The sequence below is a fragment of the Alexandromys fortis genome, unplaced genomic scaffold (genome assembly GCF_014885135.2).
Source record: "Alexandromys fortis isolate MF-2015 unplaced genomic scaffold, M_Fortis_MF-2015_v1.1 scaffold_9, whole genome shotgun sequence".
NCBI classification, from domain to species: domain Eukaryota; kingdom Metazoa; phylum Chordata; class Mammalia; order Rodentia; family Cricetidae; genus Alexandromys; species Alexandromys fortis.
In genome coordinates, this window is record NW_026067892.1 from 6,011,734 (window position 1) to 6,038,804 (window position 27,071).

At 48.0% G+C, this 27,071-nt stretch overlaps 1 protein-coding gene across 1 annotated transcript; it reads right to left on the bottom strand.

The window, feature by feature from the left end:
• Window positions 1–25,386, bottom strand: Ube2g2 (ubiquitin conjugating enzyme E2 G2). Its single transcript, XM_050139838.1, has 6 exons — window positions 25,244–25,386; window positions 17,309–17,344; window positions 17,171–17,216; window positions 5,026–5,144; window positions 3,045–3,185; window positions 1–1,536 (listed from the first exon to the last, which is right to left on the bottom strand). The coding sequence occupies exons 1-6, from the start codon at window positions 25,284–25,286 to the stop codon at window positions 1,424–1,426; spliced, it is 498 nt and encodes a 165-aa protein (XP_049995795.1). The 5' UTR covers window positions 25,287–25,386; the 3' UTR covers window positions 1–1,423.
• Between the last annotated feature and the right edge of the window lie 1,685 nt (window positions 25,387–27,071).

The window sequence follows — 27,071 nt, forward strand, 5'->3', positions numbered from 1 at the left end:
TGGGGGTGGGATACACACTTTTATTTAACAGCAGTTAAAGTCCACCATAGAAGAGGAACACCAGAGGATTCTTTTTCTCATTTAATAAATACAAATGAATAAAAATACTTTTGTTTTGTAAAGAGAATGCCTGTCTTCCACCGCTTGCCAGGGAGGCCAGAGGGTGGCGACATGCTGGGGCCACTCTGTATGTGTTCGTGTCCCCACACAGACCACTTCTTTTCAGAGAGGGCTTCATCTCAGTGGCCTACAAATACTATTTCGGTACAATTCCCTTCTCCTGGACTCCCAACACCAGACTCTGCTGCGTTTCAAACAGAAACGGCCTCCCTTGGGAGAAGGAAAGCATGAGGTCCCCACAGGTCCCCAACGGGAGTACCAGAGCCGGGCACTACTAACACCACGAGACATGCACAGCGCCAGCCACTGCTGGGACCACATGTGGGCGGGGAAAAGCGGATCGTGTGCAGGGAGAACTGCGCACACCCACAGATGAGCGGCACTTTAGAAATAGAAACTCATTGTAAATATAACCTGTTTAGAAAAGGCCAACATCCGCCTACACTGAAGATCTGTTATTGCTTGTGGGGCCTGCTCGGGCACTGCTGCTCAGCATGGAGACCCTCCACCCCGGCCTGCACCACAGGTGTTCCCCAGCTCGTCTAGTTCAAAATGTGCACCTCTGCTGAGCACCTAGTGGCAGATTCCCTTCCAACCCTGACAGCGAAGAACAATTTGATCCTAGAGCTAAACCTGGTGCAACTGCACGTATATCTACAGAACCCCCAGGCGAGAGCCGCACTAAAACCCTGGCGGTCCCAGCCTGCTCTCAAGTACACCAGTAACTCAGACATGGATGCAACTGGGAGAGCAGCAGTCCTGGTGACCACTGTCCCCTCTTCTCATAAACCCATTTACATACGGTGACATCTGTGATGCACACGGCAAGCCTCTGTCACCATGCCAAAGGCAGCCTAGGCTTGTAAGTGCAAAGTGTCAAAAGAAGCTCAGAGTGCCTCCTGGGACACCTAGGAACTGAGAGGCAGGGACAGCAGGCTCACACTGCTTTCTCCAAGGCCCCATGTCCTCAGAAGAAGCAGCCCTGGTATCCCCAGTCCCTGGTGGATGACAGAGGCAGGTCCTCAGCACTGCAGGAAGGAGCAGAGCTGAGCACACAGTGGCTGGGAGAGGTAGTGAGGACGGCCTGGACCCCTCCCTGAGGTGCAGCAGGAGGAGTCCTTAGCAACGCAGCCGCTGTCATTATTCCAGTCATGATTTAGGGGAGCTGCCTGTCTGGGATGGAAAGGAAGGAACAATAGGTGCCGTGGCTCCACGGTTGCCCGTGTTGGTGTCAGCACGGCAGCACTGTGGCGAGTGTTCTGGAGGACAGCGCTGGTCCGCTCGGCGTGTGCAGGGTGTGGCCTCAGAGCCCCAGAGACTTCTGTACAATCTGCTTGGCGATTTTGTAGAACTGCTCACGGTCATCCCGCCACATTTTGGAGGCATCTACATTTGCTCCACTCTCATCATTGGGCTCTGAAAAGACAGGCAACTGCCAATGATAGGGTAGGCACTTCCCACAGCCTCCTTTCATCAAGACCACGGACCTTTCAAGGATCATTCCGGGAGCCAAGTGGACTTCCAACATGAACCAGGGCCTTGTGCCTGAGGAGGGAGGCGGGAGACTGGCACAAGCAGGGCACTGAGTCTCAGGTCGGCAGGCCCCTCACCACCAGCAATCTGTAGACGCTCCCTCAGGGGACAGAAACCCCCTTCTTGTTGTGGGACAATGGTCTGTACCCTGTCACATGTATTTTAAATAAACACTGATTGGCCAGTAGCAAGGCAGGAAATATAGGTAGGGCAACAAGAATTCTGAGAAGAGGAAAAGTTTCAGTCTGCAGTCATCATCCAGAGAGAGAGCAAGCAAGATGTGACTGCCTCACTGAAAAAGGCACCAAGCCACATGCCTAAGACAGACAAGAATTATGGGCTAATATAAGTTATAAAGGTTAATAAGAAGCCTGAGCTAGCCAGACGGTGGTGGCACATGCCTTTAATCCCAGCACTTGGGAGTCAGAGGCAGGCAGATCTCTGTGAGTTCAAGGCCAGCCTGGTCTACAAGGGCCAGTTCCAGGACAGGCTCCAAAAGCTACAGAGAAACCCTGTCTCGAAAAACCAAAAAGGAAAAAAAAAAAAAAAAAAAAAAAAGAAGAGGAAGCCTGAGCTAATAGGCCAATCAGTTTATAGTTAATGTAGACCTCTGTGTGTTTATTTGGGAGTGAATGACTGTAGGACCAGATGGGACAGGAACCCCACCCCCACCCTGGTCAACCTGGTCAACACCTTTTCCCACATACCCCAACTTCCCTTGACTGAATCCTATTGCTTTGAACCTCCGTGGACCCGAGTAAGCAATACAAGTCCTCATACACCAAGGGGAGTATGAAAGCCTGCACTCTCCAGCCCCTCTAAATCCACCCATTCTCTTGGCCGGGAGTATACAAATGTTTGAATATCAGACTGAGCAGTCAAAAGCATTGCTCCCATCCCAATCCCTATACCCACCAGCTCCACACAGATGGTCTTTCTAAGGCAAAACTTCAGGATGGAGCAACCAATGCAACTCCCAGGGCTGCCCACTGGGCTCAGTCCCAGGGCTCCTGTCCCTGTCAGCTGCTCCTCAGTCCCAAATGCCTTTCCTTCCCACCTCCCTTGTCAACTCCTAGTGTCCCAACTCACCGCAGAGAGACCTAGAGAAGTGTTTCTGCAGTCAGGTTTACCACACTGGCCAGTAACTGTCAGTGGGTTTGCGAGTTCCTTGAAAGTACGGGGGCCTCACATTGGGGTATCTGTTGTCCTGAGCATTATACCCCTGTACTATGGCACACAGAGGGGTCCCAATAAATGAAAATGCAAGATCAGAGAATAGCAAACTGTCAACAATCCAGCAAGTCCTATATAGTCTGTAACCACGGAAGTATGCTCACACTTGGAAAAGTACAGGCCTGCTACAGTAACAGAAAACAGAATTCACGGCTCACCTGCCAGCATGCTCACCACCGAAAGCAGGATCTTCTCTACACTTTGCACAGGGCTCCACCGCTCAGCACTGCTCTCATAGCCCATGGGATCATCGCCTGGGGCATGCAAGATGGAGATGCAGACTCTCCCGTCAGGATAGACTGTAAAAGGCAGAGGCAGCCACATGAGCCCAGATACGGTGCCACTGTGCTGGGGAGGCTTTGCAGACAGAGGCCCAGCTATTTGTACAGCAGCAGTAACAGGACACTTCCTAGTGGCACAAATCCCAGAAAGGCCTACCAGCAGTAGGCCAGACCTATTGGGGATTGACAACGGGGCTTAGGACCAAGTCTACCTAGCATTAGCCAGTCACAACTAACTGGATTCCACCTTGCTATGGATTTCTCTGAGCATTCCCATCAAAAGAGGTGAAAGGTGAGTGGACAAAAATTCCAAAATACAAGTACCCAGAAGCCAAGACTCTTCACAGGACTCTGAAGAGCAGGATTTAGACATACCTAGCTCAACTGATAGGACTCCCCCGCCCCATCTATGTCCATATGACTAGAGTAGAGGCAAGGCAACTGGATTACTTAAGTACAGAGAAGATGTGGACATTTAGCAACACACTCACTTCAAAATTATTTTTACAAAATAAAAAGACATCAATTTGGGTTGGAGAGGCCGTTCAGTGGTTAAGAGCATTGACTGCTTTTCCAGAGGACCAGGGTTCAATTCCTAGCATCCACAAAATGGCTCAGAACCATCCTTGACTCTAAGTTCAGGGAATCTGACTCAAGTCTTCTGGCTTCTGTGGGTGCCATGAACATGTTACACAGACATACATGCAGGCAAAATATCCAAATGCATAAAATTGAAATAAACTAAAAAACAAAAACAAACAAACAAAAACCTGGTGTCAAATAGTATTATTTTTACAATCCTACTTGAATTTCTGCTCCAGGATCAGATCTTTAAGATCAGGATGATTAGTGGCAATAAAAATCATTTACAAGAAGGAACATGTCTCTAAAAGCCACCACTTAAAATACAGCACATTGCCCCATTTCTCTTAGGTAAGCTGGGCACAGTAACACATGCGTGGAATCTAGCACCTGGAAGATGTAGTCAGGAGAATCAGGAGTTCAAGATCATCCTGGGCAGTGTGATCCCTATATCAAGCACCTCACCTCTCAAATCTCTTATATATAATACCAGAAACAAAGTAAATAAATAAATAATCCCAATCAGAAGAGTTACTGGCAGTAATATTGTGCCCCTTTCCACACATACTGGCACGAACTGTTTCTAAAGACTAAACTGACCATTTTGGGTACTGCCTTGCTTCCCAGTCAACAATAGGCTGACTGCATCACCATGTCACCTCTACGGAGTCTCAAGGCTTCTTCAGTGTCTGCATCCCGTCTAATGAGAGCATTCCCTTAGCGCTGCTACAGGAAGACTAGGCTGGCTCCAACTTCTTTATGTGCATGAGTGTTTTGCTGTGTGTGTCCTTGTGTATCACAAGAGACTCTGGTTCCAGAGAAGCCTGCAGAGGGCATCAGATTCCCTGGAGCTTGGCTGTGAGCTGGGAATCAAATCTGAGTCCCCTACAAGTGCTTTTAACCACTAAGCCATCTCTCTAGCCCAATTCCAACGTTCTGTCATTAAAAATGACACCGTGACAAAGGCCAATGAAGGCCACAAAGCTCTCAAGGCCTGAAAGCTGCAGTAAGCCCATCAACGTGGGATGGCTGGACTGAATAGCTAGTGTTAACTTCAAACATTTTTTGCTTCTCTGCATTAAGCTGACCTTCAAAATGGAAATACTGGTGTTCGCACCATAACTGATTTGCCAGTTTGGAATCTACCAGTCATTTAGAAATGTACGTACAGAACCGTGGTATTGGAGTGTTGCATCCCATGTGCCTGCAGGAGCCCTGCCTCCTGCTATCACAGCACCATTCTGTTGCCCTGTCAACCACACTCAGACGCACTTACTGTTGGGATGGAACATCTCACAGGTGAATCTCATCTTCGGAGGACTCAAGGGGTAGTCAAGTGGGAAACTCAGGATGGCAGGAAAAACACCAAACTCAAAGCAAGTGTCTTCAGGGCCCCTAAAAATGAGGAAATAAATACAACTGCAAAGCCTGCCATGACTCAGAAGTGGGAGGATACCATCACTGCTTAAAAAAGAACACGGAGAATCTAAACAAACCGCCGCTCTTCTGAGAGCTGTTTCAGCTGTTTTGGACCTGAGGCGTAAACATAAGGCTAAGCATAGGCAGCAGAGCGTTGCATAATAATTGCACCATAGAGAAACTCAAGCGCACTGCAGTCCTAGTTAGGTGACTGTCGGCAGAGGTCCAGCTCCTGTGAGGACCAAGGTGTGAATTGTGGCACAGAATAATCAGGAGTCTCTATACACAGAGATGAGGAGTAAGGAATGTATTTCAAAGGATATTTTGAATTTTCCAATGTAATGTGATTTTGTACCCATCAAACAGAGAGGGCACACATGTGATCCTTCACTAATGCTCAATAGAAAAGAAACCTAGGCCACAGCAAACCCACCTGGCCCTAAGACTCCAACTTGCACCCAGTCAACTCTTAGTATGTAAATAGCAGATTTAGAGCAAGCCATTATAGGAGTCCTGTTCAAATCCTAGAGCCTTAGATGAGGACTGAGACCTGAAGGCAGGGAAACAGGAGAGGGGTACTGCCAAAGACCAACTCCTCCTTCCAAAGCTCACTAATACAATCCGTATCAACAGTTGAAAAGACCGTGGACATTCTCCACTACATAAACTTAGTAAGGCAGAAGTGTTGGCTGACAGCTTCCAATGTTAGCATGGGAGAGGTCACCTTGGAACAGCCAGCACACCAGTAAAAAACAAGTCCTGTACTAATTCATATCCTGTCTCAAACAAACAAACAAACAAACAAACAAATAATAAACAGCCCTGCCTCCCTGCGACAGCAGGCCTAACACAGAAAGAACCCTCACAGTGATAAGGACCTGGGCTTTCACAGTCTAAGGAAAATTACAAGATATTGATTCAAAAGCCATCTTTACTTACAAGAAAGGATTTTCTCAAAATACAAACTTAGGCCGGGCAGTGGTGGCGCAGGCCTTTAATCCCAGCACTCGGGAGGCACAGGCAGGCGGATCTGTGAGTTCAAAGCCAGCCTGGTCTACAAGAGCTAGTTCCAGGACAGGCTCCAAAGCTACAAAAAAACAAAAATAAAATAAAATATAAAAAATAAATAAATAAAATACAAACTTAGCTGGATGTAGTGGTGCCTAACATCTAGTGCATTCTGGTCCACATAAGATTTTGTCGCAAAACAACAACAAAAAGAACAAAGGGTGGGGCGGGGAGGGTGGCTTGGCAGTTAAGAACAGGTACTGCTCTTCCAAAGGACCCGAGTTTGATACTCAGCACCTCACTGGGCAGCTCGCCATCACCAGGAACTCCAGCTACAGGGGGATCCAACTCCTCTGGCTTCTGGGGACACTTGTACTTATGACTCGGCACCTTCACACACATAAAAGTAAAAAAAATAATCTGGGGGCGCAAACCAGGGGTGGGTAGAAAGCTCAGGGTATAAAGAGCCTGCTGTGTGAGCCTGAGACCCAGGACGCAGGCTCCATAGCTCAGGTAAACAGGTAAGTGTGTCACACCTGCCATTGACGCCTTTGACCCAAGCATTGGGGAGGTGAGCTGGGGGAATCTCCTAGGCTCACTGGTCAGTTAGCCTCACCAAATCAGCAAATCCCAGGTCAATGAAACAAGCTGTCCTGGTGAACATCTGAAGTTGCTCTCCTGCTCTGCATGCATGTGGCACAGATATGCATCTGCACGCACACATGTATACACAGACACATATGTTCCCACAGATAAAACACAACAAAAACAATACGAATATGTTTAAAGTTTTGATAAGAGTTCTTTTTAGATACACAGTGATACACAGATCTGTACAATACCAGCTGTACTATTTTAGCTCCACAATTAAGAGAGCAAGGGGAAAAAACCCTTTAATTTCATGTGCAGTCACACCCAGGGCTTCGAAAGAACAATGCAGTGTCTTGTTAAGCCAAGTTTTTCCCTCAGTGACAAGCCTTGACTCTGGAAAGCAATCCTGTGCTACTTCAAAAACAAGAGTGAATAGCTCTTCTCCTTGGAGGGATGACATGCTGCCTGACAGTCCCCTGGGGTCCTGGCACTAGGCCAGGGCAGAGGATGCCCCAGGAAGCAGCAGCACAGTCACCTTCACAGGGTGTGGTCCAGCTGAGTTTTCCTCTCTTGTGCTGCAGGGGCCTGGATGGACCCCTGAGGACCTTCCTCTCCTAAGTCAGATCTGTCCAGCACTATGGAGGTGGTTGCCACCTTTCAACAACCCCCATCCTTCTCAGTTAAGGGGGTCAAGGGAACTACTGCTATTTTACTACTGAGTAAAGCTGGGAGATGCAGAATGGAGTCCTTAAAACTGCAGTCAGAAGGTCAGACAAAGACACCATCTCAGAAGTAGTCCTGCTAGCTAGGCGTGGTGGTGCATGCTATTAGCCCAGCACTCGGGAGGCAGAGGCAGGCGGATCTCTGTGATCTATGTAGAGAGTTCCAGGCCAGTCAAGGATACATAACAGAGAAATCCTGTCTCAAAAGGAGAGAGACAGATACAGACAGACAGACAGACAGACAAGACTGAGACAGAAGGTAGCCTGTAGGGCCTCACTATGGCTGGCACCTCTGAGTCTAGAGTAAGAAAAAACTGGGTAGTGCCCTTGGAATGAGTTACATGGCATTTGCTCAATGCTTTGATAACAGGTCTTTGTTTCTCATAATGGGGCTTTATTAAAAAAAAAAAAAAAGTCTACTAGGTTGTTCTTAGCATTAAAGCATGACCCAACATTTCCTCAAGTGCGCCCACATCTTAAATAGCAAAGCTGTTTGCGCATACCCAGGCTTACTGCTGGTTTAAACTGGGGTTTCTTTCTCTTTTCCAGCATGCCTGCCACTTGAACAGGTATGCAGGTGGCAAACTGTGCAGGGACATGCCTAAGGTGGGAAATGCCATAGAAAAGCTTCCTGCCCAGGACAGAGAAACAGAACCAACAGCATTTGGACAAGTTTCATCCCACGCTTCTGGGAGTAAAGACCCTCACCTCACAGAACAGGAAAGGACACCCTGTGGTGCCTACAAACAACTTCCATCTACTGACTGCAAACACTGGCCTAACTTACAATTCCCCAGCACACCATTAGAGTGTGTGCTCTAACTGCTGCCCTTAGGGAATGCCTCCTTAAAGGCCTCCCTGGCTTCTTGTCTGCAAGAGGCTAGACTGGAAGAACAACCAATGACTGCCATCCCTGCCTGGATGACCACCTAGCCCAGCCTGTCCTTCAGAGCTGCCTCAGGACACACAGCAACACACCTGTAAACACGGAACTCCACAGGAAGCTTGTCTTTCATTTTTGGATGCTGCAAGGTGGAGAAGCCTAAGGAGGAGAAGCCTGTGCCTGGACAGCAAAGGGTCAAAGCAGCCTCCTTCCTGATGCTGCAGCTGCTAGGCCCCACCTGTCACTCATGTTAGAGAAGCCACTCTGCTGTTCTCTTTATGAAAGGTCTCGACAGATGGCAGACTGTCTTACACTATAAGAGGTGTTAAAATAAAAGACTGCCCCTCTCTCTGGAACTCAGAACCAGAGATCAATTACTAAAGATTGCTAATCTCCACAGTAAGGCTGGTTAGATACACAGCATATAAAAAAGTGGGCAAACCCACAAACAGCCTCCCCTACCTCCCACAGACCCTCAGCAAAACCCCGCAGGAGTGTTCCACTTCACAGTTCAACAAAGGCTTCTCCAGCTGCTCCTACCTCAGCAGGGCCCAGATCATGTGAGGGAAGAGGGCTGCAAGCACCACACACCTGGCCACATGCTGCGCTGATATGAGTCACTGGCTAGGCAGCAGGGATCATCAGAGACTGTGTGCTCCCACCTAGTTGGCAATAGGACACCACAGTAGGAAGCTGTGACTAGGAAAAAGGTACACAGGTACCTTTGCTGTCCCAGCAACTTGGATAGACAGGGACACCCTGATTCTTCTGTGGTAGTCAAAAGATCCTTCCAATGTCAGAAGCTGGGGAGTAACAAACAGGGTTTGTTCCACATTGTAACTTCAGGTCAACTCTGTCCAAAGGAGACACAGCCACACCCTAATGTTTTGTGATAGACACTGCTAAAACCCATAAATGCACCCTCACTGAAGAGCGCTAAGAACTGCAGAGTGCATTCTAACACACAGACCACTGTCTAACAAGTGCTAACCTTACTCATGTTAAAAAATTGCCAAATACAGAAAAATGTAAGTAAAAAAGCTAGCAGCACTTCATCCTTCAGCAGCAAGGTTCTGCAGACCTTCCTGCGTGTGTAAGTACACACACACCCTGGCAACAAAAGGGGATCTCGTTAAGAGTTAAAATTGTACAATGGTGTATGAGTGATGGGAATGACATTCATTTCTGAAAAGCCTAAATAAACTAACGCCCCACACTTACAGACTGGAGCACAGTGTTATTCAGGTGGCCACACACAAACAGATCTGAGGACTCCACAACCCCAGCAGAAATACTGCAGAAAATAACATGCACATGGAAAGTCATGGCACCTGGAACAGGCGGAAGTCTAACAAAAAGAACAAGGCTGGAAGACTCATATTTGCCAACTGTAAAACCACAGCTACAACAACCAGACCGTGTGGTACGTGGCCGAAGGACAGGCACAGAACAATGAACTAGAAAGTCTAAAACTAAGGCCCTGAATCGTGGTTTATATTGGTTTTAGACAAAGATGCCAAGATTACTGAATGGGCAAATTCAAGAAAAGGTTCTGAGGCAAGTGGAGGCCACAGGCAGAGTGAAGGTTGACTCCTACACTTCATTCCTTACATAAAACTAACTGGAAAGGATCCAAGGTGGAAGTGTAGAGAGCTAGAAGCTACTGGGACAGTTGGCACTGCTTGTCAACCTGACGAAATCTATAATCACCTAGCATCACCTCTGGTCTGCTTTCCAGTGAGGGACTATCTGAATTAGTTTAGCCGAGATGGGAGACCCACCCTAACTGCCAAACAAATAAAAGAGGGAGTCAAGAGCACTTGTTGATCTTCCAGGACCCAGGTTCAATTCTCAGCACCCACATGGTGGCTAACAACTGTCCTAACTCTAGTCAAGAGAACCAAGTTGAGACAAGTGAGCCCTGGCTTCAACTGTACCATATATGGTATACATGCATACATGCAGTCAAAATACTCATACAGATAAACAAATCTTCAAAAGGGGAGTGTTTGGACATGAGCGTTCATCACTCTGCTTCCTGACCATGGGTTCAATGTGACCAGCTGTGTTACATTCCTGCTGCCACAACTTGCCACCATAAAGGACTATACCCTCAAATTGTGAGTCAAAAATAAACTCTCTCTGCTCCTTGGCACCTTCTCTCTGCTGCCCTGGCTGTCCTAGAACTCGCTCTGTAGACCAGACTGGCCTCGATCTCAGAGATCCACCTGCCACAGCCTCCTGAGTGCTGGGAGTAAAGGCATGTGTCTTTTCTCTTACATTGCTTTTGTCAGGCATTTGATCATAGCAATGGAAGAGTAATATAATCATTGAACTTCCTTAGGTTCTATATGATGTTAAACCAGCTAAAGCAGCTAGAAAGGCCGTTCATTGACTAAAAGCACATGCTAGTCTTGCAGAGGACTGAGCTCAGTTCTAAGAGTCCATGCTGGGCAGCCCATCACTCTCTGTAACACCAGCTCCAGGGAACCTGAAATGTCCCCCAGGCTCCTGCACTCAAAGTGTGGTCACAAGAACCTGACTTTGCAAACTGTTTTAAAGAAGGGGCTTCATCTTAAGCCATATAATGAGCAGGGGGTCGATCTCAGCTCCAGAAATGTGTGCAATAGCAGAATTTGAACAGATATCTTAAAATAGCCAATTAAGGAGCTAGGGAGCAGGGCCATAAAATTTAACAAGGTCCAGATGTCCTTGGGAGGCATCCTGTCCTTGATGACACCTTGTCAGTTATTAATGGCTCTCTGTTATGTTTTCACGCCCAAAAACTGACCAATGGGTTCAGAAACTACCTTACCCTATGCCCTCCTTACCCAATCCCAAGTCGATAGGGCAGGAACTCCCGATTAGAGCACTTCCCTTTAAAAGCTCTACCTCCCAGGGTTCCCTGCCACACTTTCTGCACCCGCCATGCATGGGTGCTGGAAAAGTGTTGGTCCAAACTTGAGTTTGAATATTAAAAACCCTCACGTAATTTGCATCAGAAATCGACTCTGTGGATTCATTTGGGGACAGAAACTCGGGCACAACAGTGGTACACAGAAGTGACTGGGTCACCAGGCTGACTGAGTACAGCAGGAACTGAGTTTTGGTGTTAGCTGAATAGGCTGTTAGAGGGTGGGGCTTATTTGGAGGAAATGGGTCACGGGGTGCTTTTCAAGGGTGTGTTTTGTCCCTGGCTAGTCCTCTCCTCCCTTCCTGCTTCCTGGTCACCCTGAGATGAGCAGCTTCCTCCAGCACAACTCTCAGCAACGTGACAGTCTACTTCACCTCAGCTCCAAACACAGTGAGCCCCGGAACCATAAACTGCGGACTCAGCTGCTTCCTCGGTACTTAGTCACCATGACAGCACAGCCAACGGCACAGCTGCATCTGCACGAGGCCCAGTTACCAAAGCCCTCAGTGCTTGGCCCAAGCACTGATCAAAAGAGGCCTTGAGTCAAGGCAATGGCCAAGAAAGTCAGCAGTGTCAGGCTTCCATGAGAAGCAGAGTCCAAAACTGCCAGGGACAGAGGAGGCCCTAGAAACCAGCGAGATTCTGAGGGAGGAAAGGCCTCCAGTCAGTCAGCTCTCTGCCAAAACAGCAGGGTGAGACAAAGCCACAGGAGGACAGTTAATTCCTTGATAGATGTTTTAAGAACATTTGTAAACGGCCTCTTGTTTGTGAAGGGTCTGGAACAGGACCAAAACCCACAAAGTCACCAGATCTTGAAGCAGGGGAATTCCACACTAATGCAAAAGCCTTATTCAAACACAAACGTGCTCTCCTGAAAATCAGTTGTAATTACTTTTTAAGACAGGTTTTCAAAATATTTGTTTAACTTTATACTGTTTATCTAATATTAGTAATAGTTAACTCAACAGACTTTTTAAAATCCATACGAGAGAGCTCAACTGTTCTTTAATGAGCTTCTAAGCACATCTACTGTGGACACACATGAGCCAACAACTTCTAAATACTCCAGGATCATCGGTGCCCTGACCTCTGCAGCCTCCTGACAACTGCTGCTCCTACAGCTGGCGTGCTGCTGTGATGGCATGTGAGCAAGCGCAGGTGTGTCTGTGTTGACACAGGACATGGCAGATGAAACAAGCAGGTCACACATCAGTTCACACACATGATCCCCTGCTTCTTTAAAAAGCAAACAATGCCTGGAGAAATGGCTGGAGGCCCAGAGTTTGATCCCCAGCACTGTAAAGTAAGTGAAACAAAAGTAAACAGACTCCACCTGACATGCCCCCCACCAATGACCTAGCTAGGGGCAGCAATGGCCACAGGCCTGTATCATCTCACCGAAAAGGAACAGAATCCTCCATCTTACATGGCTTCACCAACATCTAATGCTAACAATCAGCAAGTCCCAGAAATGACTCCTAAATTTTAAATAACTTGCATTATAGAATACTGTTAATTTTTCTGTTTGTTTATGGTTATTGTTTGGTTGGTTTTTCAAGACAGGGTTCTGTCTATAACAGCCCTGGCTCCCCTGGAACTCACACAGCAGACTGTAGTTGGTTCTTTTACTCTTTGGGGGCCACCACCAGCTTCCAAATAAATGCACAGAGGCTTATTCTTACTTACTTATTCCTTTTTTTTTTTTTTTTTGTTTTTCGAGACAGGGTTTCTCTGTAGCTTTGGTGCCTGTCCCGGAACTAGCTCTTGTAGACCAGACTGGCCTCAAACTCCCAGAGATCCGCCTGCCTCGGCCTCCCAGAGTGCTGGGATTAAAGGTGTGCACCACCACTGCCCGGTTTTACTTACTTATTCTTAAACCCGGCCTTAGCTTGGCTTGTTTAGCCAGCTTTTCTAACTTAAATATCCCATTTCCCTTTAACTACCTCTTGTCTGGGCTTTTTACCTTTCTTTATTCTATAGATCTTTCTTTCCTTCCTACTCCCTAGTTGGCTATGTTTCTGTTTGTCTGTGTGTCTGGCCCATGGCATCCTCCTCTCCTTTTCTCGCTCCTCCCTCTTCTTTCCTCTTCTAGACCTCTCCTATTTATTTATTCTCTCTGCCTGGCAGCCCAGCCCATTTCTGCTATTGACCATTTAGCTCTTTATTGGACCAATCAGGTGTTTTAGACAGGCAAAGTAACACAGTTTTACAGAGTTACACAAATGCAACATAAAAGAATGCAACACATCTTTGCATCATTAAAGAAATGTTCCTTATAAACAAATGTAACACATCTTAAACTAAATTTCACAACAGTAGACCAGGCAACTCTTGAACTGAGAGATCTACCTATCTCTTCCTCCTGAGTGCTGGAATTAAAGGCGTGCGCCACCACCATGCAGGCCAATTTCTCCACATTACCAGTTCTTGTGGTTACTGTTACAGCCTAAGGTTTCCAGCGTCCACCATAGACTTGGAACAGATCCCGCAAGTACACAAGGCTCAAGTGTACCATGGTGCACACAGACTCCAGAAAACTTACAAAAATGTGACACAGCTCAAGCAATTAAGGTCCGACAAGCATCAGGTCTGCTGGACTTTCTCTAGATAGTGTTTATGGATGACTTAAATAAAATCAAAACCCCTCACTTTCACTCAGATTTCACGCACAGCCTAACCTTCACAGGCAAAAATTACCAGACATTTTTGCAGGCCAACTTGTAGATCTTTAGGAACTAATGTGGTAGGCCTATAGCAGCTCAGCAAGCTGAGGAAAAGGATCAAAAGTTTAAGGCCTTTCCTGAACCACAAGAGTGAGTTCAAGACCAACCTGGTAAATTTAGCAAAACCCTGTCTCAAAATTAAAAATAAAAAGGCTTGGTCACAGACGATGCCGTGTTCTGATAGCATGGACAGGGCTGAGCACTGGGGGTGGGATGGACACACCGAGGGGACACAGCACCAATGTGCTATAAGCACAGGCACAGACGAATCCTACCTTGCTCAGAGCTCACACCAGGTGTCTCCCCACCCTGTCCCCCCAGAGTGCTTCTCAACCCACAAAGTCCAACCTCAAACACTGTAGTTAACTGGAAATGATTATTGACTGAGAGACTGATTATAGGGTGTGGCTTTCTCAGTTTTACCTAAATTTATTTTCTTGCACATCTAAAGTAGGAAAAAGAATGCTAAACAGGCTGAGTATGGACCAGAGAAGAGAACAGTCTAGACTCAGGGCCCCTCTGCTGTTCTTTCTAACGTGACTGAAAGTTAAATATCACAAAATCGAGACTGGGCATAGGAGCCACAAGCTCACTTTGGTATAAGCTGCATCGTACTCAGGACCAGGAACAGTGGAAGGCCTGCAAGCCAGAGAAGGCAAACAGAAAAATGAGAACCAGAAGTGGGTGGGAAGGAGAAAGGGGGGAAGAAGCAGAGGCCCTGGTTTTTCAGGTCTAATGTTGCTCCAGGAGGTCCCTTTGGCCACCTACTACTTTAAGGACCTTTTTCCTACTAGAAAAGCCACCCACACTATTGGACGCAAATCCATCACAACTACTGTGAATTATGGGATATAAATATTGAAGGGACACTAGCCCACACAAGAATATGGCTCTGGCAGGCCCTGTCCTTATCCCCACTTCCCTCATCCTTGATAAAAAACCATTAGATTACATTCCTAAAGCAAGCTAGACCCAAAGGTCTATTCCCTTATTTGGCCACTTCCTCCTCCTAAGGCTGACTTCCAAGGTCCAGCTATCAAAGTATTGAAGTCTAGCATCAAAAGCCCCTAATTTAATTTGGCTTACCTAATTAACATGCCCAATTAAAATGAAGCACCTCATTCTAACCTGGGGTTTCCCTTGTACCTTCATAAACGGCCATCTTCCTATGTGCCATGTCTATCTCCTCTCTATCCAGATGCAATCCCTTGTCCCTCCAGGACAAATACCACTGCCCCCATTCCCTCATTTGTTGGGGACTATATTTTCAGGTGTGTGACTTTTGTTTACGCCGCATTTGTTTAACTCTGTGAAGCTGTGTTACTGTGCTTGTCTAAAACACCTGATGGTCCTAATAAAGAGGTGAACGGCCAATAGCAAGGCAGAGGCAAGGATAGGTGGGGTTATCAGGCAGAGAGGATAAATAGAAGGAGACCAAGGCACAAGAGAAGGAGGGGACATCTGGCCAGTCACCCAGCAAGCCAAGGAGAAAGCAGTAAAGAAAGGTATACAGAAATAGACAAAGATAAAAGCCCAGAGGCAAAAGGTATTGGGGATGATATAAGTTAAGAAAAGCTAGCAAGAAACAAGCCAAGCTAAGACTGGGCATTCGAAACTAAGAATAAGCCTCCGTGTGTGATTTACTTGGGAGCTGGGTGGTGGGGCCCCAAAAGAACCTAAAAAGCCAAAAGAGCAAAAAATTAACTCATTCTCTTTCCCTTCTCTCATATCCTCTAGCTCCTTTTTTGTCTCTTATCCCCTGCCCTCTGTCCCTCTGGGAAAATAAATCTTTGTGCTGAGAACCTGGTCTTGGGGGCCCTGAGCCGACATTGTTCCTTTCAGATATATATTGATAAATACACACATATGTTGTTTTGATTAGCTTCTGACTGTGGTTTCTGGTTTCTAAGTCATTCTTTCGGGTCAGGCCTTCAGCATTTAGACAAACTGCCCAAGCCAGATCGTAAAGAAATTCTCTGACTTAACTTTACCCATGACAGGTGCTAAGACCATCCTCCTTCCAGAAGGGTCTAGGCTTGAGGAAGTAATGCATACAGGGAGGTCAAGAAAGCGGACTAGACAGGTCCAGCTGGGCTTCCATGCAGGTTATCAGAGTTATATATGCCATCAGGGAAAGGAGATAGTGGCATTACAGGATGGGGTTGGAGCCTGTGGCCAGCCCATGTGTGGCAGCTCACAGGAGGAACAAGAACTCACCGTGTGCTATGAAGTACCTGTGCTCGCAACTGTCTAAACTCTAGTTCCAGAGAATCTGACACAGGCACCAGGCACACATGTAGGCAAAACACTCATCCCTATACTTCAAAAACCAAACCCAAAAGCACTCTCTAAGAGACTGACTATGAGTGAAGTGTCTCGCTTTCAGGGGCTGCTATAATGATGGGTCACATGAACCCTGACGGCTAGCGGCTAGCTAGTCAGAAGCTCCAGACACTCAGACTTAAGGCTAGGCCTAAACAGAGGCCGTCCTGGGGACAGAAACCTCAGCCTGGGGACCTGCTAGGCCTAAACAGAGGCCGTCCTGGGGACAGAAACCTCAGCCTGGGGACCTGCCACTCTCCAGATAGACGGTGTCAAGACTGCACTGCATCAGAGCATCCTGGATGCTGCTCTCGTGGGGAGAAACCCCACAGCTCTGGGCACACGGAAGCTTTCTGTGTGTCTAAGGTGTGAAAGCAAAGAGCTAAGTAAGGAATTGCTGCTTTCTAAGAAGATTGTTTCTCCCTAAGAAGTTTCAAGATGACATTAAAAATTGCCATCTTGAAACTATCCAGAGCCAATATTCACAACTAAATGTTTTTTTAAATATTTATTTATTATGTATACAATATTCTGTTTGTGTGTATGCCTACAGGCCAGAAGAGAGCACCATTACAGATGGTTGTGAGCCACCATGTGGTTGCTGGGAATTGAACTCAGGACCTTTGCAAGAGCAGGCAATGCTCTTAACCTCTGAGCCATCTCTCCAGCCCCCAACTAAATGTTTTTATTGGTGCTAAAAGAACACTGACCTCTCCTTTGGATCCGTGTTCACCTGGATTCTGCCCAAAGAACAAGGCCTGCCTGGACCCACTCAACACATCAGAGTAGAAACCCTTAGGCCTGGTTTCCAGTACAGCGGGTAAAAACAATTAACTTACATGATCAATGCCTCCCATTCAAAAAAATTCTCTTCATTCATGGGGCCTACAGGGAAAGAAAAAAAATTCCACATCTTAATTAGAAGGCCACTTTGACAATTGGAAGAAAATCATAATGAAGTCATTTGAGGCCCTTACCTGCCACAATTCCTTCTGGAGGATTCAGGGTTAATTCTGTAAAGTTAAGGAGCAGAGCCATTACCAAACAGAATATGTTACATTGTCACTTAGCAGAACACTTTCATGAATCATATGAACCAGATTACAGCGTACACGTCTTCCAAATAAATGCCCAGCCCCGAAACCAACTCTGGCTCTGAGCAGCCCTTTATACCAGTAAGAAGTGAAAACAATGGGGTACAGACTGTGCCCTGTCATGCTCCTGCCAGCTCCTCTGACAAACACTCACAATCTAAAATGGGCTGTTTCCTAATTAAATGGCGTTTCCTACCATTTAAGAGCACAAACCTTTCTGAAGGTGACAGAGCAGGAGGAGGCCAGGCAGGGAGAGGCATAATCAAATCCATCACTCTCCAGGTCAGTGGTCTTGGCCACCACCCTGCAGATGTGCAGATGCCCACCATGACGATGACATAGAAGACAGGCCTACTACAGAGTCTCGGCCACTTAAGACCAGAAGCTGCCCAAGACCAGACAACCAGCTCGGCCACCAGGCGGCATGTCAATTCTTGGCAACATGGTTTTTAGTCTAGGTCATGTTCCAGTCTGGGGTGTGTCCCTAAGAGTCTAGTGTTGAAAGCAGGTTAGCAGTACTAGGGTGGGGAAGAGAAGGACCATAGGAGCTAGGGGCATGTGTGACATTGGTACATGACTCCAGGGTGGTTACAAAAGCGGCTTGCTGCTCTCTGGCTTCCTGTGCCAGGTGTGATCACATTGTCACATACAATCCCGCACTCAAACCACTACAGACACCACGACGTTGGTCACCCATTGTCACCCCACAGACCCTTGTACTCTGAACTCCAAAAATGTGAGCTAAAAAAAGAAATTTAAGCCAGAGTGTCACCTGTAAAACCTGGATTGGCCTGAAACTCACTATGTCCCCAGCTGGCCTCAAACTTGCAGAGACCCTCTGGCCTCTGCCTCGCAAGAAAGACTTGTGTGTGTGCCCCTCTGTGCCCAAATGAGCATTTCTGCTTAATAAAGTCACTCACATTAGATATTGCTGTGGTAATGACCTACAGATGAATACAACCTGTGTGAACAGACACCAAACCTGCGGACACACTTGGAAAACAGTGAATGGAAAGAGGACAAGTCACACACACAGTAAGAAAACCAGCACAGAGTACACTGCACCATCTGAGTGCCAATGCAATCAAGACGACCGACAGCAAGCACACGGCCACAGAGACACGGAAACACTAACAGAACCACACTTGACAAGTGGGGCTGTCTCGGTCTTCACAAAACAAACAACTCCACTTTAACGCTCCAGGGCACGGAACACTTCTTACTGCCAGCCCTGCTGCCCTTGCCGTATACTACACCCAGGAGCGAGCAGAGGGGAGAGGAAGAGAAAGGGGAGAGAGAGGAGGAGGGAGAGCACATCCAATAGCACAAGCACGCCCTGTCATGGACACATTCACAGGACAGACACCACAGCAGACCCTGCCAAAGCTTTCTTTGGTTAGGGCTGTACACAATCTCAAAGGTGACTTGAGGTCCCATAGCACAAAACTCCCCAGTCCACCAGGGACACATCATGCAGGCTTTCTTCACTTAATGGTAAGTGATCCATTCCCCAGGGTTGACATGGCCTCGTTTCCTACAGGCTGCACTGTAGGAAAACCTGCAAAGGCAAAACAGCGCTAGACCATCTTGTGGGCCTCTAGCTATCACCCCAGAAAAGGAAAAGGGGGATAAGCTGGAAAATACACAACAGAGGACACTATTAAGAAAAGGCTCGGCCGATGACGGTTCTGTCTGCCAAGTCTGGTGACTTGGGTTTAAAGCCCAGGACCCACATGATAGAAAGAGAGACTGATCCACAAGCTGTCCTCTGACATCCACATGAATGTCATACTATGTCAGCCACACCCCCAAGACACACAAGTAAATGTAACTAAAAACACTGGTGGGGAAACGTAATAAGGGACTAGAGAGAAGGCTCAGTGGCTAGGAGAACTCACTGCTCGTAGAGGGACCCAGCACACACATGGCGGCAAACAAATGCCAATAACCCCAGTTTCAGGGGATTTAACACCCTCGTCTCGTCTCTGTAGCACTGTATATATGCAGTGCACTTTAATACATGCAGGCAAACACTTATAAACACAAAGTAGCAATAAAGATTTTTGTTTACAGTGAAAGAGAGAGACAGAAGATAAGGAGAGGCCAGGCAAGAAGAAGGAACAAGAGGCTGTGCGGCCAGATGTGCGCACACTTCAAGGAGGTAAGAAGGCAGAGGTAGAGGCCAAGTACCAGGACAGATGGAGGGAGCACCTCCCAACAACACAGTCTACAGTCTCCCTCTGTATCTCTATCACAGGAACAGATCAGGATAAAGAACAGAACCAGCTTGCCAAGGCTTTACACACTCCGTCACCTGAAATCTAGTCCCATCACCCCTGATGAAACAAAAACACTTAAAATGAGGCTGCTAAAATATGGGGCTGAGGCACAATGCATGGAACAAAGGTCACCTAGCGCAAACTGCAGAAGAGCTGTATTCTTTGTAGGAGTTCCCTCAGAACCTTCCTGAGACACACTTTTCCCTTAGAGAGACGGGGAGGTCAAGCCTGCGGCAGAAGACCAGCAATGCTGTAGACCCAGGCTCTGCGCAGCCAGCACCATCCCACCCACTTCGCTATCCAGCAGTGACACCTGCTGGTCAGGGATGAACTGCAGTCAACGGCGGGAAGGCTTCACGGCAACACAGGAAACCACAGTTCCATGTTTACTGATAAACATAAATTCTAGAAGAGAAACAATTACTAACCATATCAGAAAATTTCAAAGACTAATCCCTGAAAATGGTAATTTGTTAAAAACTACTTTTCGCCGGGCGGTGGTGGCGCACACCTTTAATCCCAGCACTCGGGAGGCAGAGGCAGGCGGATCTCTGGGAGTTCGAGGCCAGCCTGGTCTACAAGAGCTAGTTCCGGGACCAGCACCAAAGCTACAGAGAAACCCTGTCTCGAAAAACCAAAATAAATAAATAAATAAATAAATAAATAAATAAATAAATAAATAACCACTTTTCTTAAAAGTAGTTTAAGAAGTAGCCACTACACAAACAAAATACAAATTTGTCCAATGATTCCGTTTCTAGAAGCCTATCACACTGATACACTGGGAAGAACAAGAAAGACGGCTGCAGAGGCTACTCTTTCAAGAAAATGAGGAAGCACAAAAGCCCCAAAGTCTACAGTGGAAAACCAGGGAAAGCCAGGGGTCACATTGGCATGTTCTACACACTGCACAGGACATGCTGAACAGAGACAACCAGGTTCAAGTGAGTCCTTGCTAAGGCCAGGTAAATAGGCCTGTCCCGCACCCTAACTCTGGAGGTCTTGCCTTCAGCGCTGCAAGAAAATCAGATTCTCTTGCCTCCACTAGTCTAAGGCACAGCACAGCAAACTAACACAGCTGGAACATTCCCAGATAATATGTAAAGGAACCCTGACTTCTTCTCCCATGAAACTTTAAAATGGATTACAGGCATTAACTGTGAAACACACAGATTTACATGTAAATAGAAATAAACTAAACCTAAAGTTTTAAAATAAGGAACCACTGGACTGGGGAAATGACACATGGAGTCAAGCCAAAGAGGGAAAATATTGGCAAGGCAAATATCCAATAAAAGGCAATGTTAAATTAGTGTACAAGCTAAGGAAACAACACAATTTAAAAATAAACATTTCATCAAAAAAGGCAGATGGTCAGTAAGCTTGCAATGACTCAACACTGTCAGTTATGAGAAAATTTCAAGTTAAGCCACTGGAGACACTAACATAAGCCGAACAGGAAAGAGAAAAAATTAAAAACTACAGAGCTGCGGAGCATCTGTGCTAGTGAGAACAGAGGCATCAGACAACTGGGCAGAGCCTTCTAAACTACGCAGGCATTCATGCCAAGAGAAACGAAGACAAGCACACGGTGTTCACAGCAGTCTCATCGCAGTGACCATCGGGAAGCAAATGTTTAAACAGAGTAGCCTGGCCACGCAATTGGATTACCACTCGACATTAAAAGGGAGCCACACGAGGCTAGAGAAATGATTCAGCAGTTAGGAGCACTAGCTACTCTCACAGAGGACCCGGGTTCAGTGCCCAACACCCACAACTGTCTCTATGTAACACCAGCTCCAGGAGATCTAACTCCCTCTTCTGGCTTCTGCAGACACGAGGCAAGCACATGGTACACAGACATGCATATAGGCAAAGACTACACACATAGAATACAAACAAAGGAAAAGGAACAATCACTGCTCCCTATCTGAATATCTACAGATATTCAGGGTCAACAGAGGTTTCTGAAAATATCAAAATATCAGTGGACACTCCCAGAAACAAGTCATACATTTTAGATGGCTATTCAGAAAACCACAGAGAAATCTCACTCCACCCTGGCAAGCCCTGTCAAGATTTTAACACAACAGCTGGAACTACCTGCCCTGCGTCATCACTTGCTGCTGGAAGAGTAAGGGGACACTGCACCAAGGCCAGCAGCATGGACAACCCTCGACACAACCGTGCCCAGTGCAGAGAAGTACCATCACTACAGCGGTGAAAGCAGAGCGGCACTGCCGGGAGGACAGGCGGGTCGTAGGGCAGGACATTCTGAGGACACTATGATGCACAGCTCAGCACTGTCCGGGAGGACAGACGGGTCATTCTGAGGACACTAGTATTCACAGTTCAGCAGTGTCGGGAGGACAGATGGGTCATTCTGAGGACACTAGTATTCACAGTTCAGCAGTGTCGGGAGGACAGGCGGGTCGTAGGGCAGGACATTCTGAGGACACGATGATGCACAGCTCAGCACTGTCCGGGAGGACAGACGGGTCATAGGGCAGGACATTCTGAGGACACTAGTATTCACAGTTCAGCAGTGTCGGGAGGACAGATGGGTCATTCTGAGGACACTAGTATTCACAGCTCAGCAGTGTCGGGAGGACAGACGGGTCGTAGGGCAGGGCATTCTGAGGACACTAGTATTCACAGCTCAGGTGATGCAATGAACACACAGGAGCAAGAAAGAAAGCCTGCCGGCTATAGACATTTCACCAAAAAAGGCAGAGCTGGCCCGTGGACATGAACGATGGCTGCTACCTCACTCATAATCACTGATATATCAATTAAAGCCACAGGATACCATGCTATGTCTACCAGACAAGATGAAGTCCCAGAAGCTAAAGACTACGTGAAAAGCAGAAGCAGCGAGACTCTCAGCTGTGGCACTGAAAAAGCCACAGTGAAACAGTTTAGCATATCGTGAAACGGGCTGGTCATTCAAATGCTCCATGAGGCCCGGCGGTGGTGGTGCACGCCTTCAATCCCAGCACTTGGGAGGCAGAGGCAGGCGGATCTCTGGGAGTTCGAGGCCAGACTGGTCTACAAGAGCTAGTTCTGGGACAGGCACCAAAGCTACAGAGAAACCCTGTCTCGAAAAACAAAAAAACAAAAAAACAAAAAAAAAAAGAGTAAACAAATGCTCCATGAGTCTGAATTGTGCTCCAATGCAAACCTGCACATGGGCACCAAGAGCTTTTCAAAACTGCTTGCAACTGCAGGACTTACAAAAATCAAACTGCAAATTAAGCGTCTACAGGTAGCAGAACAGATGGATTCCGGTTTACTCATAAAAAGAAATCCACTCAGCAAGGAGAGTGAACTGCAGCCACAAGCTCCAAGAGAAAGGAAACTGAGACACAATGCTGGGCAAGAGGTTCCAAGGCAAAAACAAGCAAACAAAACATATACTGTATACTTTCTACTAAGTTCACAGACAGACAAAAGGGAACTATACATTGTCTGGAGATAGAGTGGCAAACACGAAGAAAAGGAAAAGAATGGTAATTCAGGGGCGAAATCATGAAGACTCTAAGTCGCTGTTGGTGCTCTATTTTGCAAGCATGGGATCATGGACACCAAGTTACTCGGCTGGCCTTACTGTAACAAAATGCCTGAGATAACCGCCTACAAAGAGGGAAGTTTTGGCAATTCCGGTGCTGCTTGTGAAAAGGCAGCACACCACAGCAAGCAGCACCAGGCATGGCCAGGAGACAGAGAGGAGAGGAGGGCTGTCACTGAGAGCAGATCCTTAAAGGGAGCATAGGGAGCATGGGGAGCCCAGCCTTTCCGCTTCTTCGTGTTCTGGCCTCCAGGTAAACAGCTTTGCTCTGCTTCATGCCCCTACTGTGATGCACTGCCTTGCATTCGAGCCCAGGCATGACTCAGGGGTAGACACACTTACTGCCAAGTGTGACAACTTGAGCTCAAGCTTCCCAGGAGCCACACAGAAGAAGGGGAAAACCGACTCCTGCCAGTTGTCCTGACTTCTGCACACACCCAGGCACTGGCCTGCTCACACACATAAATACATAATAACCGCAATTAAAACACTCTCAAGTCTGTCCAGAACTGGGAACGGTGACACCGTCTGGAAACGGGGTCTCACCAGATGTACCAGACCAGACTTAGCATACTGACTAGGCTGGGCTCTAAACCAATGCCTGCTGACTTCTCAAGTGGGAAATCTGAACATCCATACACCCAGGAAAAGATGGCCCCAGGGAGAGACATGAGACATAGTTCAGAAACCCATGGAAGCCAGCACCAGAAGCTAAGGGGCAGGCACACTAGTTCAACCATGGCCACTCCTGTTGAGTCTACCTAACACTGGAGTACAGTCTTAAACACGACAAACCAGATGCTAAGCCATAAAGGAGGGGACACACTCAGAGGGGCTTTATCGAATTTCACAGGCACAGGGGAAAAAACAAAAAAGTCCTCACTTTTCTTGCTTGGTACTGATGGATGCATTTTCTGTCACTGTTGTCACAGTCTTAAACAATATCCATTGATGACCTCATGGTTTCCATGCGTCAGTGGGTCTGGGCCCAGCCAAGACAGCTGGGGCAGTTTTCAGGGCCACAACCCAAGTCCATTTAAGTCGCTGGCACAACTCAGTTCCATATGGCTGTAACACTGGTCCCAGACTGGCTGTCAGCAGAGGCCACCTTAGCGCTCCTCACCCTGTCTCCTCTTGCAAGCGGCCACCGCAGGTGGAGCCCTCTCCCTTGTGAACCCCCCTAACCTCTTCTCCAGTTTTCCCATTCTCCCAAACTTAGATGATCCGTGACCTTAACTGCAAACGAAATGACAATAGGGTTGAAATAATGTTTGAGGCTTCTGCGCGGACAGAAGATGGGGAATAAAATTTTCTCTAATGTGACTACCATTGTGTTCAACAAGCACGGCCGAGAACGAACTTGATAGAACTTAGACCCCTGTCCCAGAACCTAACTGCTGCCTACCTCCTTTATTTATTTATTTTTATAAAAAGAGGTGATGTTTTTAGGCCTGGAAACGGAGCTGAAAAAGTAAAACAGAGCTAAACACTGATCCAGAGAAAAGGAAATGGTCTTTTCAAGTCCCCGAACCCGTGTCTGCGAAACTTTGGTTTGCTCCAGCAGGACAGCAACTCTCGCCTGCAGCGTGGCCAGAGGTTTAAATCTTTATTTTGCTCACTTTCAACTTTTTCCCCAAACTCTCCTCTACCTCATGACCACCTTACAGGGAAAACCCAGTCCTTGCTGAGCACCGCCCCGCGACGTGCGTCTCCTGTCGGGAGGACGGATGCGCAAACCCGCAGGGACTCAGGGACCAGGGACCAGGTCCGGGTCGCAGGGCCATGACCGCGCTGGCCGAGCCCGCATCTGCGCCCAGGGCCTGCCCCGCGGCAGCGGGCCGGGGCGCGCAGGCGACAGCGACAGCCCAGCCTTCCGCACGCGGGCTGTCCGGGTCGCAGGGCTCACGCAGCGCCGGGCCCGGCGGTAAGCTGCCGGGAAGAGGACGGGAAGGCGGGAGCCGCCCGACTCACGTTTGTACTCGGCCATTAGCCTCTTCAGTGCCGTCCCCGCCATACTGCGGAACCTGCCTTCAGCAGCCTCGCCACATCCGCGCCGGTCCCACCCGCCTGCTCCGACGTCCACGGCTACTTCCGGGGCGCTGCCTCGGGCCAGAAGTGCGTCCGGGGCGCGCGCGGGTGACGTGGCGTGCCGACGTGGTGTGAGGCCGGGGCCCGAGGAGGTTCTCCTGGCGCTCGTGGCTTCAGGGCTCGGACAGTCGGAGCCCTGGTTCCAGAACCTTTTCGGCCGGCCTCACCCTTGGCGCCGCCGCCCCGGCTGGGCTTTGGAGCCTCCCCACGCCGTGTGGCGGCGCTCCGCGCGCAGCTCATCCTGTGGTCCCTCTCTGAAGAATCCAGCGAGGGTCAGGATGCCCCACGGAGTGTTCCCGAGAGAAACACGGTTCCTCGCATTTGGTACCCTCCTCATAAGTGTCTGTGAAACTTGAGGCCAACAAGATCTCCCTCCCACCACAGATTATGTACCTCTGGCTGTCCAACTCACTCTATAGACCAGACTGGCCTCGAACTCACTGAGTGGATGCCTGCCTCTGCCTCCCAAGTGCTGGGATTAAGGTCCGAGCCACTATGCCTGGCTTTCCTAGTGACCACAGAGATTTGAGAAGATGGCGCTCCCTTGGATTCACAAAGGGAGAATGAAGTCCCCATCCCGGGCTATATCCCACCCTTTCTGTAAACAAACCGGTCTCGCCTCTGAGGACTCTGTTCTCATCACACAGGGTTCTCAGGTAGATGTTCGGCATCTCTTTGGTTGCACAACTGCTTTTCCTTAAGGGGTACAGCTGAAGACAAGGGCTCTCCCGGAACAAAGGGGCTCCTAGGATGTGATACCTTGGAACATCTTCCAGCTGGGACTCGAAGTACAGATTTTTGCTGTATCTCCTCACACATCCACTGACCTCAAAGATTTGAGCATTAGGTTCATGTCATTTAACATTTAAAAAAAATACCGAAGGACCTGCCACTCCAATTACATAGCATAAACACACACACACGCGCGCGCGCCGGCCTCCGGGTCACACTGCTCCTCCTGATGCTGGGTGTGGGAGAAACACAAGCTATTCTCTTCTTACACATCCAAATGGATGGCAGCCATGATTTCCTGGGACGACTGATATGTGAAATGTGCCCCAGCAGTCCGATGTTTGAACACTGGTCACGGTTTTGGGATACCGGAACCTTTAGCAGATGAGGCCTAGCAGGGGCCAGTGGATTGTTTGGGGATGGAAATGGATCTTGAGATTTAGAGCCCGGCTTGCCTTCTAGCCCTGTCTGCTTCCTGTTCCGCTGAGGTTTGAGGAAGCAGCTGTCAGGCATTGCTGCTGCCTTGGAGCCGCGGGCTTCCCCGCCAGGACAGACTATATCCTCAAACCCTGAGACAAATCAACTTCCCTTAAGTGGCTTCTTGTCGGGTTCTGATCAGAGCAGCGAAGGAAACGAATGGAAAAGTAGTGCCATGAAATGGTGCTGATAAACCCAACCTGGGGTTCAGTTCTTCGAACCTAGTTCTAAGGAGAAAAGTGGGAGATTCAGAGCTGTGAGCTAGACCAGCCATAGCAGCCTGTAAGCACACCTACGAGGACCATTCTGGTGAAATCCAGATCAGGAGGCTGAGAAACAGGTACTAAAAACTGCTCACAAAGTTTTATTTCAGAGGGGAACAAGAGGACCGTATCAGAAACTCAGCTGGCAACTATTCATGTCACATCCAGTGACAGGACAAGGCGGTGCAGTTTCCTCCATCTTGTATTATGCTGAGGCCAGTTCAGGTTGAAGTAGAATC